Source organism: Monodelphis domestica, chromosome 2 (assembly GCF_027887165.1).
Source record: "Monodelphis domestica isolate mMonDom1 chromosome 2, mMonDom1.pri, whole genome shotgun sequence".
Lineage (NCBI taxonomy): Eukaryota > Metazoa > Chordata > Mammalia > Didelphimorphia > Didelphidae > Monodelphis > Monodelphis domestica.
The window spans coordinates 13,555,501-13,568,281 of NC_077228.1; the positions used below are offsets into that span (position 1 = coordinate 13,555,501).

Genomic DNA, 12,781 nt, shown 5'->3' on the forward strand with positions numbered 1-12,781 from the left:
GTCAACCTAGTAATCATTGGTTTTGTTCTCTTTTCCTTTTATCCACAAATTATTGCAATTTATAAATTAGTTTTGTTTCCATGATCCTTTTGGGGAGACTGGTCTCCCTATAGGATCACAGGGGGAAATGTATAGTTGGAAATTCTTGAACCCCTAAAAACATTAACCAAAATTCCATTCTGTATTACCTAGAATCCTTTTCCCTTTCCATGTGTCCTCACATTTGCGTGCTTGGTTATAAGTTGGTTGTAACTCCTCCCTCTTTCTCTTTTTTTTCTTGTGACCAGGCTGGGTTCAGGTAGTTCTTTTACTTTAATTAGTATTAATAAAACTTTAAAAATATACTTAGTTACGGATATTAATTTTAATCTTTACACACATTAACTAGAAATGAAATCAAAGTGTGGATGAGCAGAACTACCTCCAAATTGATCACAGGGCTTTTCATTTATTTAGCTGTGTGAAGTGTAGTTGGCATAAACCCTACCTCTGAATGATTATACATGCATACCCAAGACTTCTACAATTTTGGTGGGGGTGGGAAGCACCTCCGATGTTGGTTGCAAATCTTCTAAAATTTCTACTTTAGAATTCTTCTCATGGACCAGAGCGGTTAAGAGACTTGCATGTGCTTATGCCAAAGGCCATGTCTGAAGGTGTGAGGTCATTTGGTCCAGCATTCTTTCCATTACAATGCATCTCACCGCACAGAAAGATTTTTTTAAGTCAGTGCTGAATCGTTGGGCTGTGGTCTACACAGAAAATGACATTTTTAGTTTCTTACTATATTCTTTATATAGGTTATAAACATTAAGTAAAATGAAAGATGAAACTATGGGAACTGGCATTTTTAATGATCTTTTGCCTTGTTCCTTTTCCATAAGACGTAGGTATTATTTTTATTGATTTTTTTAAGTTTGCAAAACATCATCATTTTATTTTTATTTTGACAATTTCTTCTCTTTTGGATCGATGCGGCTCTCTTGTTGTTTCCATAGGTTGGGATGAACTTCTCCTAACCCACAAAAATCTAAAGCTATATTTTCTTACCACACCAAGAAATCTTTCCTTATGCAGTAGGTATACCCATCCTTATTTTACAGATGTCAAAATCGAAGTCAACAAAAGTTGATTGATTTGTTTGGGGCCCTCAACTAGTCAGTTATAGAGACAGAAGTAGGATCCATGTCTCCTGAGCCCCAGGTCCGAATCAACAATTTATTCATCCATTTTACAGATGTCTAAACTGCATAACAACAATTAAATGACCTTTCAAGAAGTAAGCACAAGCACATCTTGTATGTAAAAATAATTAAGAGTTCCATAACGGTATTCCTATTTCACAGCTGACATTTACCGGCCTCGTATTCTATTACAGAAGACTGTAATAGAGTTCTGCCGTACTAGTTGATAAATATAGTTTTTCAAGGACCAGTGCTGCCCTATTAAACTAGGTTGAATATATTTAATGCCTGTTTTAAATAAAAGTACCTTTTAAATATGTACCTATTTATAAGTTTTAAGCAAATCTACAGATAAGTTATAGTTGGTAAACCTATCCAATATTTCAAAATTCTGTTTTATATTCTATTTTATAGAGATATAAAATTATCTTTATTATTGTCTTATTAACATTAATTTAAGCATTAATATATTATATATTTTTGCATAAGCATATGTTCATAGAATGTATATAGTCTCATTTTATTTTATACATAACATATTATTGCTTTTCTTTCTCTCTGGTTCCTGTAATATAAAAATAAATGCCAAATATTGCTTTAAAGGTCTTTCTGATTCAAAAATTATTTCAATATCTAGACTAATGATATTTTTACATTTTAAGAATACTGCTTTTTTTTTTTGTAACCCACACCTTCTGTCTTAGAATCAATACTAAGTACTGGTTCCAAGGCAGAACAGCAGTAAAGGTTAGGCCATGCGGGTGAAGTGACTTGCCCTGGGTCACACGGCTAGGACGTGTATCAGGTCACATTTGAACCCAGGACCTCCCTTCTCTAGGGCTGGCTTTCCATCCACTGAGCCACCTAACGACGCCCTGCCCCCGCCATTCGAATTTTTTAATTGATTAAGAAAAACTAAATACTGTGATGTTTTATAGAAATCATTTAATGTTGCTATAGCAAAGGCTTATTTACAATTGCTTGATGTTATTACAAATTGGGAAGAAAATATTATCTAATTTTAAAATGGAAACTATGCCCTAGTCTACTCCCCAAATAAGACCAATCGCCCTATTTAAATATATTACATACACACATAAATATATTTAAACCAACAATATACAGTAGCTAAAAGGGAGCTTGAACCAGAGAAGTGATTTGTTGCTTGGCAGACATTCACAGTGACTCATCGGCCGAGCTCGGCGCTTCCCAGGCTGGCCCTCAGGACATGAGCGAGTACACGCAGTTGTAGATCCACTCCTGCCGCTCGTTCAGAGGCATCACGTGCTGGCAGACCTGCAAGGGGGCGGCCGACAATCAGAACTGGGCTCAGGCCTTCTTTCTGGGCCACTGGAGGAGCCGAGAGCCAGGAAGGGGTGGAGAACAGGCGCTTCTGTGCGCCGACTCCCAATGAACTAAGCCCGCTCCAGTGGGGCCGTGCCCTGAGCCCTGGGAGAAGGCAAGAGAGGGGAGAAGCCACCCTCGCCTCCCCTTCCTCCTCGAGGCTGGCGCTGCACGGATCGAGGAAGCCCTGAGAAAGTGGGGCCAGGGAGGGGGGATCGGTGAACCCCATTCTTTTTTCTCTTTCCCTGGCCACAATCATGGAGGGTCAGCCTGGCTCCGGGCCTCAACTTCCATCTGAATCTGAATCCAGGACCCTGCTTGGGCTGGAGCTGGGACCCAGACCTCGGCAGACTTCAGGAACCCTGAAATCACAGGTTTCTGGATGAAAGATACCTGACAGATGACCTTGTGTAGTCAAAAGAGGGAAGGCTTTGGGACAAGAGGTGAGTTTGGATGGAAATTGTAAAAGATTAAAATTTGGGGGATACTGAGGCATGTAGAAATTAGTTTCTCTCTGCAAAGAGTATTATATTTTTAGAGGCTTATTAAAGGTTGAGACTTTAAGAAAAATACAAGCAAGAGAAGCACATGCTAGGTGGGCCATGAGGCCCACCCAAATTTCACTCACATCATGAGATGCGTCTGTTTGCCAGCAGAGCCAGGAAGAGAAGCGGCCCACCGTGGCGGAGACACTTTAAATAATGATTTTGTTCTCGACCCAGGTGAGAATTCAGTGATATTACAAAGCATTTTGGGAAAGTGGAGCAAGGACTTCTGGGGATTGAAGTCCTGGATTTGAGGCCATTTTTACATAACTTTGAAGGGGCAAATGGGTGGCTCAGCAAACTGAGAGCCAGGCCTAAAGACATGCGGTCCTGGGTTAAAATCTGGCCTCAGATACTTCCCAGCTGTGGGGCCCTGGATGGGTCCTTTAACCCCCATTGCTTAGCCCTTACCACTCTGCCTTCCAACAATAGGCATCTAAATGGATAATTAATAATTAAAAAAACACACCTAAGGAACTTTAAAGACTGATGGTTATATATTTTAAGGGATTTCAGACTCCAATGGTTTATTAAAAAAAAATCTCTGTATTTCTATTGCATTTTCCTGATTCTTTTGTTTAAGATATAACTTTGTGATTTTAAGTTCATATATTACTGGATTCAATATTATTCTGTTATACTGTTCATTTAATGTACTGAGTTTTAAAATTCTGTTGCTTTTCCCCTATAACCATATATTGAAAAAAATATCATTGTAATTAATCCCATATATGGAAAAACAGCTTTTCTATTTTTGCCTTTGTAAATTGTCACATAGAGGATAGATGGACTTCAGAACTGGTTACAATTACTATAACAACCTTTGGAAAATTTACTGTGCTAAATATCTCAACTGATTTAAGGGTTTTTTAAACATGATTTTTGGAATTTTTTTTAACAATCTCTGGTCATTTTTGCCTGCCCCTACCACGAGGTGTAAGGCCAATTCTAGCTGAAGTGAAATACATTTTATAACCCCCAACCTTCCCACATTTCTAAATATGTGAATGGAAGTTGGGGCAGTAAATCTCAGGGCATTTGTACCCCTAAAAAGCCTCCAAAATAGGAGCATCTCTCATTTATACCCTTCAGCTCACTATTTTACTTACACCAGAATGATAGATTTCTTCATGATGTTGTAAACCCAAAATGAGTTTTACTTTGTTTTAAAAATATGTTTATTCGCCAAGGTTGAAAGATTGCTACATTTGTAAAAACTTGTGACAAATATCCATCAGTTCATAGGTTTTAAAAAATGCCATACAGCAACTTATGTGAAATATGATAGTGTGGTTGTTTGCTATTGTAATTAATTGGGCTATTGAGAATTTGGGGGATATTGATATCTACATGTTTGTACTACTGTTCTTTAAGAATGAAAAATGTGGACTTCCAGTCAAGATGGTGGCTTAGAGAAAGCTAAAGTTCAGATCTCCAGAAACCCTTCCCTACTGAACTCAAACTATATGTTCCTAGGGCACCGAAATTCAAAACAATCAACAGCATAGACCTCGGGAATCCTCCTCCTGGACCTGGATCAAAAGGCAGGGCCCCCCCAAAAGCCAGAACCCGAGATCACTCGGACCTAAGGGATAGGCAGAAGGAAGGTCCCAGGATCCATCCCCCCCAACCCAGAGCACCGAATCCAAGGCAGCAGAGGAAACCTCAGAGTCTCAGGGCCAGCTATTCTGAAGGCCGCTTCCTGAAAACAACCTGACCTAGTCGCGGGGACACCCAGACAGCAGGGAAACAGAGAGAGACGGGGGGATCCTGTAACCCCCTGGCTGGATCCTTCCATCTGAGTCTCACGGAAGGGCCCTGCCTCAGGGCATACTCAGTTCAACCCAGCGAAAGCTAATTTTATCAGGAGCCCTTGGAGCTCCAGGAAGCCATGGCCCCTCCCCCTCAGAGTGCAGCCTCGGCTGGCCGGCAAAGGCAGTGAAACACCTTGCAGAGAGTGCCAAGCCAGGCTCAAAGCGTGGAAGTAAGGCAACGGAGAAGCATCGGGAGGGAACCGAGAAGGGCAGTAACATGGAAACACTAGCAATTCCTGGCTTCCCCGGGAAGACAGAACAACAACTGCATAGAACAGACAATCTGCCTAGGGCTAAAACCTCTGAACACCAGACAGAAATAAGAAAAGCTAGTCCTCCCCACTCAGATAGAGATGGCAAACTCCACAGAAACACAAAAGCCCCAAAATTCCAAGAAAAACAAGAAGAAGGGGGTGACTTTGGATACATTTTATGGAGCAAAAATACAAAATACAGAGGGGATAGAAGAGGAAACACAAGCAAATGCTCTGAAACCTTCCAAAGGAAATGGAAACTCTCCACAAACCCATGAAGAATTTAATCGGAAAGGATCAAAAAGATGGAAGCCCTCTGGGAGGAAAAGTGGGAAATAATGCAAAAGAAATTCACACATCTACAAAACCAGTTTTACCAAAGTGAAAAGGAAAACCAGGCTTTAAAAGTCAGAATCAGACAACTCGAAGACAACGAGCAAGAATTAATAAAGCAAAGCCAAAAGACCAAGAAATTAGAAGAGAACATAAAATATCTCACTGACAAGGTGACAGACTTGGAAAATAGAGGAAGAAGAGATAATTTAAGAATAATTGGACTTCCAGAAAAGCCAGAAATAAACCGCAAACTCGACATTGTAATACAAGATATAATCAAAGAAAATTGCCCAGAGATTCTAGATCAAGGGGGCAATACAGCCACTGACAGAGCTCACAGAACACCCTCTACACTAAATCCCCAAAAGACAACTCCCAGGAATGTAACTGCCAAATTCCAAAGCTTTCAAACAAAAGAAAAAATCCTACAAGAAGCTAGAAAAAGACAATTTAGATATAAAGGAATGCCAATCGGGGTCACACAAGACCTTGCAAGTTCCACTCTGAATGATCTTAAGGCATGGAACATGATTTTCAGAAAGGCAAGAGAGCTGGGTCTTCAACCAAGAATCAGCTATCCATCAAAACTGACTATATACTTCCAAGGAAAAGTATGGGCATTCAACAAAATAGAAGATTTCCAAGTTTTTGCAAAGAAAAGACCAGAGCTCTGTGGAAAGTTCGATATCAAAAAACAAAGAGCATGGAACACCTGAAAAGGTAAATATGAAGGAAAGGGAAAAGGAGAAAAATGTTATCTTTTTCTTTTACCCAAACTCTCTTCTATAAGGACTACATTTATAGCAATCTATGTATACTAACATGTGGGGAAAATGTAATGTGTAAATAGGGGGAAAAGAAAGACCAAATAGAATAATCTTTCTCACACAAAGATTCACACGGGAAGGGGAGGGGAAGAAAAATCCTGTAAGAAGGAGAGGAAGAGAGTTTTTACTTAAACCTTACTCTCAGGGAAATCAACTCTGAGAGGGAAGAACATCCAGATCCATTGGGATCTTGAATTCTATCTTACCCAACAAGGGAAGGGAGAAGGGGGGTTGGGGGGAGGGAACACAAAAAAGGGAGGGAAGAAGAGGGGGAGGGGGAGGGAACAAAAAGGGAGGGACTAGAAAGGGAAACATATCAAGGGAGGGGACAAGGGGGACTGATTTAAAGTAAATCACTGGACTAAAAGGGAAAGCTGAAGAAGAAAGGTTAGAATTAGGTAAGGATATCAAAATGCCAGGGAGTACACAAGTGACAGTCATAACTTTGAACGTGAATGGGATGAACTCACCCATAAAACGTAGACGAATAGCAGAATGGATTAGAATCTAAAAATGAAAAATGTTACCTTGTTCAATTCATTTGCTCATACTTATGAAGAGGAAATGGACCTCATTTTTGGTAAGAAAGCCTTGCATTCTATATTTTCTTAGCTGACACAGAGTGTCAATGATTATAAGCTATATTTTTGAATTTTTTAAAGACTTTTATTATTATATTTTTCTTGCATGTGCAATACACTTTTTCAGGTTTTTTAATTTTTCTCTCCTTTTTTATAATAGAAGCACATGTCACCAGCATTAAGATTTTCTTTAACCTTTTGATTTTTCAGTACTATAAGTTTAAGATACATTTGTCAATGCATACCCCAAAAGCTAGAGACTATAAGAATGATGCCACTTATTTAAAAAATTATGGGACTTTGCTTAATGATTCTGTCTGATTCCAGGACAAGATATACAGAAAAGAGCCATTGCACAGTGCCAAAGAAGCACAAAGCTAACTGCATAGAGCCAATCGAGCACAAGGTCAAAGAGACCAACCAATCCTGGTGGGATTGATGTAATTTTGAGCCTAGACAAAGAGGACTTGAATGTGTTTGGGGTTCGAGATTGCAGCTGTTTAACATGTGTTAAAGGCAGGTCTTCCTTGTTCCACATTCTACCAAGTATCTCAACTTGGCTCCTATAATCTGGTCCCTTTTCTGCCTTTCATAGTGTGGTACCTTTCTGGAGTCCTGGCTACTGACTGGGTAAATGCATCATTGCTTAGATCATTTTAATTGGGTCCTGATTCAAGGACCTGTTATATATTTATTTTTCCTTTACTTAGAATTTTTACCCATAAGATACCAAGTGGAATTGCACGTCAGCTGTGGGAGAGGTTGTGGGAGGGGGGGAGGGAAGAAAAGAAAATGATCTTTGTTTCCAATGAATAATGTTTGGAAATGACCAAATAAAAATTAAAGAAAAAAGAATTTTTACACATAAGACTTTGATAGTCTATATTTTCATCCAGTATTTTCTTTTTTATTTGGATTTTTCTGATATCTTTTTAATATCTCTTGCCAATTGATTCATATGCCTCATACCTCAGCCATGCATCCCTAAGTGATCCTGTATTTTCAATCACCCTCTTAACAGGGGAATATAGAAAATATCATTATTTAAATTACAAAGTTTAAATTCCTTTTGAGAAGAATTTTAGGTAAAGAAAGATGATACCTCTCTGAATCCAGAAACTGAACTGTTGGAGAAGACACCATGAAGATGCCTCCAGACCACAAGCTGCACAAAAATGAACTTTGGGTGTGGTTGATTGAACATTTATTTGTATGTATACTTTCATGCCAAAAGGGACTGCCCCCTAACTGGCTTTTTGTCAATGAGTCCAGCAATTATTGGTTTTGTTTTTTTTCCTCTTATCCTCAAATTATTGTAATCTTTAAATTGATTATGTTTTTATGATCCTTTGGGGAAGTCCTTCTTCCCAAGAGGATCAAATGGAGGGATGTAAAAATGGCCTCGAATCCAGGACTTCAATCCCCAGAAGTCCTTGCTCTATTTCCCCAAAATGCTTTGTAATATCACTGAATTCTCACCTGGGCCGAGAGCAAAATCATTATTTAAAGTGTCTCCACCCACAGCGGGCCGCTTCTCTTCCTGGCTCCGCTGGCAAACAGACACGTCTCATGATGTGAGTGAAATTTGGGTGGGCCTCATGACCCACCTAGCACGTGCTTCTCTTGCTTGTATTTTTCTTAAATTCTCAACCTTTAATAAACCTCTAAAAATATAATACTCCTTGCAGAGAGAAACTAATTTCTACATGCCTCAGTATCCCCCAAATTTTAATCTTTACAAAGCTTCACCCCCTCCTTGTATACAAGGCACTTCCCTCGAGGGGCCTCAGTTTCCCCATCTGCCATGAGGACATCCTCAAACCCGCGCTATTTATTTCATAGCGTTGTAGTGAGGGGAAGGTCGTAAGACGAGGGACTGATATTGACTTCATCTATTGTGAGTTTCCAGGCTGGCCAATGAGGGCTGGGTTAGGTTTGACCTGTTTTACAAATTACAAAAGGGGTGGAGAGGACGGCGGAGTCTTGCCTTGCGTGTTACACACCAGACTGCTGGCAGAGCAGAGGGGCGTTAATTGTTGGGATTATAATAGGAAGTCTTTTCTTTCCAGTCTGCGTGTTTACTAGAACACAGCAGGATTAAGACACCCTGAAACGTTTTTGAGAAAAGAGCATCAACAGAGGCAGCTCGCTGGCACCGTGGATAGAACACGTCGTCTAGAGATGGGAGGTCCTGGGTTCAAATGTGGTCTCACACACTTCCTAGCTGTGTGGCCCTGGGCAAGTCACTGAACCCCCACTGCCTGGCCCTAGCTCTTCTGCTTAGCACGGATCCTGAGGCCAGTAAAGGGGTTTTTAAGAAAGAAAGGAGCAGCAATTACCATGGTCGACTTGGGAGCCACTTCCACAGCAAAGATGTTGAGACTTCGATTGTTGACACAGTTTTTACTCAGTTCGTTGTTGACATGAATAATCACTTTGTTTTCTGACTATAAAAAAAATAACATTTTTAGTCCGTACTTGTAAGTCATAAACTCGGGGACGACCATGAAATCTGGGGCCCCACAGCCTAGTCCCAGCAGGCTCCTTCGGCCTCTTTCCCTTCCCGGCTCCCCTAACACCAGCCCTTCCATCCTTGCAGTCTCCCACGCAGGGCTTCCCTGGCCCGCCCTGTGCTTTCTTCTCCATTGAACCAAATCTACTCATTCCTTCAGGCCGCCCCGACTCCTCGTCCACCCGGCCCTGTTCCTGCCGTCCTAATGCTCTTCGCAGAAATACCTTCCATCCAAGGAGACTGCTGGATGCCCCTCCTGTGACCCCACCAAGTCCAGCACATTCCAGAGGAACATCTGGAGACCCAAATGAATGTGTGACTGACCAGTTACTGTTGTAAATCATTTACGAATTTAGGACAAAAAGCTACGTTCGAGCAAGGCCACCCAAGAACCTAAAGCAATCAGCCAATAGGCCAGAGTTCGATCCATCATCTCCGCAGAACACAGCCAAAGTCCTCGAAAGTGGTTTGAAAAGCACACGTTTTCCACTGAAAAACAGTGGCTGGGGGGGAGGTGTAGAGTGGGGGGTGAGGAGGGGCAGAGAAAACTCGTCCTCTAGATCAGTGAAGGGCGATGAGTCCTCGCAGGAGATGAGATACAAGAAAAGGGGCAGAAGGCGGACTGGTGGCTTGAGATGCTTAGACCGCCATATGCAGAGTACAGAGAACCAGAATAAAGCAGAGAGCAGGGAAACTCAACTTCACCGAGACACGGATGTCCGTCCAAGTCAGGCCTGCTCATTGTAGGTTCCCCTCGGGGCTCTGCTCTGGGTCCTCTTCTCTCTTCCCTCTAGACTGCTTTCCTTGGGGACCTCATCCGCTCCCATGGACTGAACGGCCACATCTATGCTCTCACATCTGCCTTTTCTGCCCCAATCTCTCTGCTGACCTCCCATCACATCTCCACCTGCTATCCAGAATCTCAAACTGGATATCTGGTAGATATCTGGGACTCAGTATGTACAAAGCAGAGCTCTTTATCCTTCCTCTACCCCCGCCCCCCCCCCCCCAAGCTTCCTCATTACTACCCAGGGTAGTACTCAGCACTCAGCCTGGCCATCGTCCTAGATTCTCACTGTTCCTCACCCTCTATAATTTCCAAGCTGCTGCCAAGGTCTGTCTCTTTACTTTTGCAACATCTCTCCAATACCCCCTTTTTCCCCCTTTACTGCCCCCACCCTGGTGCAGACCCCCATCACCTCATACCTTCCTCGACTCCCACTAGTCTTTCACTCAGCCACTGGAGTAACTTTCCTAAAATACAGACTACATCCCCCCCCCCCAATAAATTCCCATAGCTCTCTATCCTCTCAGGATTGGCCTTCAAAGCTCCTCTATAGCCTTGTACCCAGCTTCTCAGAATTCTAAACACCTCACCCTTGACCTATCCCTCTTTGCCCCTGTAAAATTGAAAATCTGTTACCCTAAAAAAAAAACTACATTTCCCAGGAGCCCCCTGACTTCCTGTCATTACATACTTCCTGTAGATAGGGGATATTAGGCAGGGATGCGGAAGGTCCCACTTCTTTACTTCCTGTCTCAAGTTTGGTGGTGGTAAGGCGAGCATTTGAACTGACTGATCAGCCATGGGCACATTGTCTTTATTTTGTATCTTTATTCCTTGATTTCTAATGATCATTTAATAAGCCTCTAAAATAGGCAAATTGAAAGACTGTGATTGGTTCCTGTAAAGTGGGGAAGGGACAGGAAGCAACGTGGAAAAAGAACTATGACAAGTCCTGAACTTTCTGTCCAAGGGGCTTCTCCTTTGAACTTCTTCTCCTTGGGAGTTCATCTTTGGACACTGCTGGACTGAAGGAGGAGACACTCCCCAGATCCTGTGTCGGCTTGTTGGGGGAGTGGCTGGCCTTCCTTTCGTGGAAGAGGCTTGTGTTGGTGGAACCCTGGCTGAAGAGAGACCACCGCGACTCCCCGAGGAGATCAGGGACGGGAGAGCCCTTGCCGGGTGGGCATCTAGCCAGGCAATACTTCCTGCTTCCCTCCTACATTTCTCTCTTTTACTCTGTCTCTACTAAACTAAACTGTTAAGAGTGGCTAACAGACTCGTGACTTCAGTTATTTTTTAAATCAGTGACCACAACATTACTTTAGAACTTTCATATTTAGCATAAAAACTTAAATTTCATTTCTGACAATAGAGCGCTCACTCCTGAAGCAGGCCACCCTGCTTTGATAGAGGGAGGCTTCCTTCTTTTTATAATGAAGAGGGTTGGATGATTGGCTCCCTGGTTGGGATGTAGTACCAGTGGAGGGCCAAGTGGTCAGGGAAATATTTAGGTAAACCCTGTTGACGGAGGGAAGATGGCAGGATCTCTCCTTTCCTCGGGTGAAATGGAGCAGGGGTTGGAGACAAGCTCCAGAGACAAAGAAGGACGGCTTTCCCTCTCTCCTTTCTCAAGGGATATGTGGCAGACTAAAGCCCTCGAGTTGCTCAGAGACAAAAGCTGAGGGGAAGAGAGTTCCCCCGTCAGCAACTTCTGAGTGAAGTTTTTAATCCACCTCCTCAGTGGAGAATGTGTGGCCGACCTAGTCTGGTCTTGCCACAGAAAGGGCCTGGCCTCAAGCTTGGAGTCCTGTCCCCAATTGCCCAACACTCTTCTTGTTGTAGATCGGCCAAACCCAAATCTGACTTCCAAGGAAGGATTTATTGAAGGGATGGGGAAAAATAAGGTTGAAGGAGAATGAGAGGAGGACGCCCTGTCAAGTTAAACCTGCAGCAGCTGGATCAAGAGGCTGGAGCCAAGCCCAGTGCCTTTCCCAACTGCCTGCTCCCCTATTGATCTCCAAGCTAGTATATCCTAAAAACGAAATCTGACATCAGTTCAGGGAAGGCCAAGAAGAAGAATCAGGAGGGCTGGGCTCTGAGTTTTGGGGTCTGTGAATCTTGGAAACAGGTGGAGGAAACAGTAGAATGGATTTCTTTGGAGAATACAGCTTCAAGAATGAAAGGCAGGACATCTGGGTCTTCTCTCATGGCTTTGGGGTCCCTTCAGCCACTCAGAACTGAACCGATCAGCTTTCAGTCCTGAAAACAAAGACCTAAGGGCTCTTCCCAAAGCCCCCAGCCAACGGTTCTCTCCCATAATCCCTTGCTGTCCAAACTGTCACTCCAGCTCCTGTCCACCAAACGCAGGATTCCAAAGCCTTCCTTGCCAATCCCAACACCGACTTGTATCTAAGAACTACCAGGATTTGGAGCCAGAAGGACCTGAGTGAAAATCCTGTCTCAGACACCGGCTGTGTTGACTCTGGGCAAGTCACTCTATCTCTGTCTCAAGTTTCCTCATCTGAAAAGTGGAGACAAAAGTCAGACCATTCTCCATGAGGCAGACTTGAGGACGGCCATGACAGCTTCCTTCACAA

General features: G+C 42.6%; 1 protein-coding gene across 6 annotated transcripts in view; it reads right to left on the minus strand.

Annotated features, from left to right (window-relative positions):
• Positions 1-2,112: 2,112 nt before the first annotated feature.
• The window catches only part of EFCAB7 (EF-hand calcium binding domain 7), a 67,113-nt gene continuing 56,444 nt past the window's right edge, over positions 2,113-12,781 (minus strand). For all 6 annotated transcript variants that reach the window (XM_056815026.1, XM_007480472.3, XM_056815027.1 and 3 more), the window contains 2 exons: positions 9,225-9,332; positions 2,113-2,480 (listed from right to left, as the gene is read on the minus strand). In XM_056815026.1, coding sequence (XP_056671004.1) covers positions 2,406-2,480; positions 9,225-9,332 — 183 coding nt within the window. In that variant the 3' untranslated portion in view covers positions 2,113-2,405. The remainder of the gene's footprint in view (positions 2,481-9,224; positions 9,333-12,781) is intronic.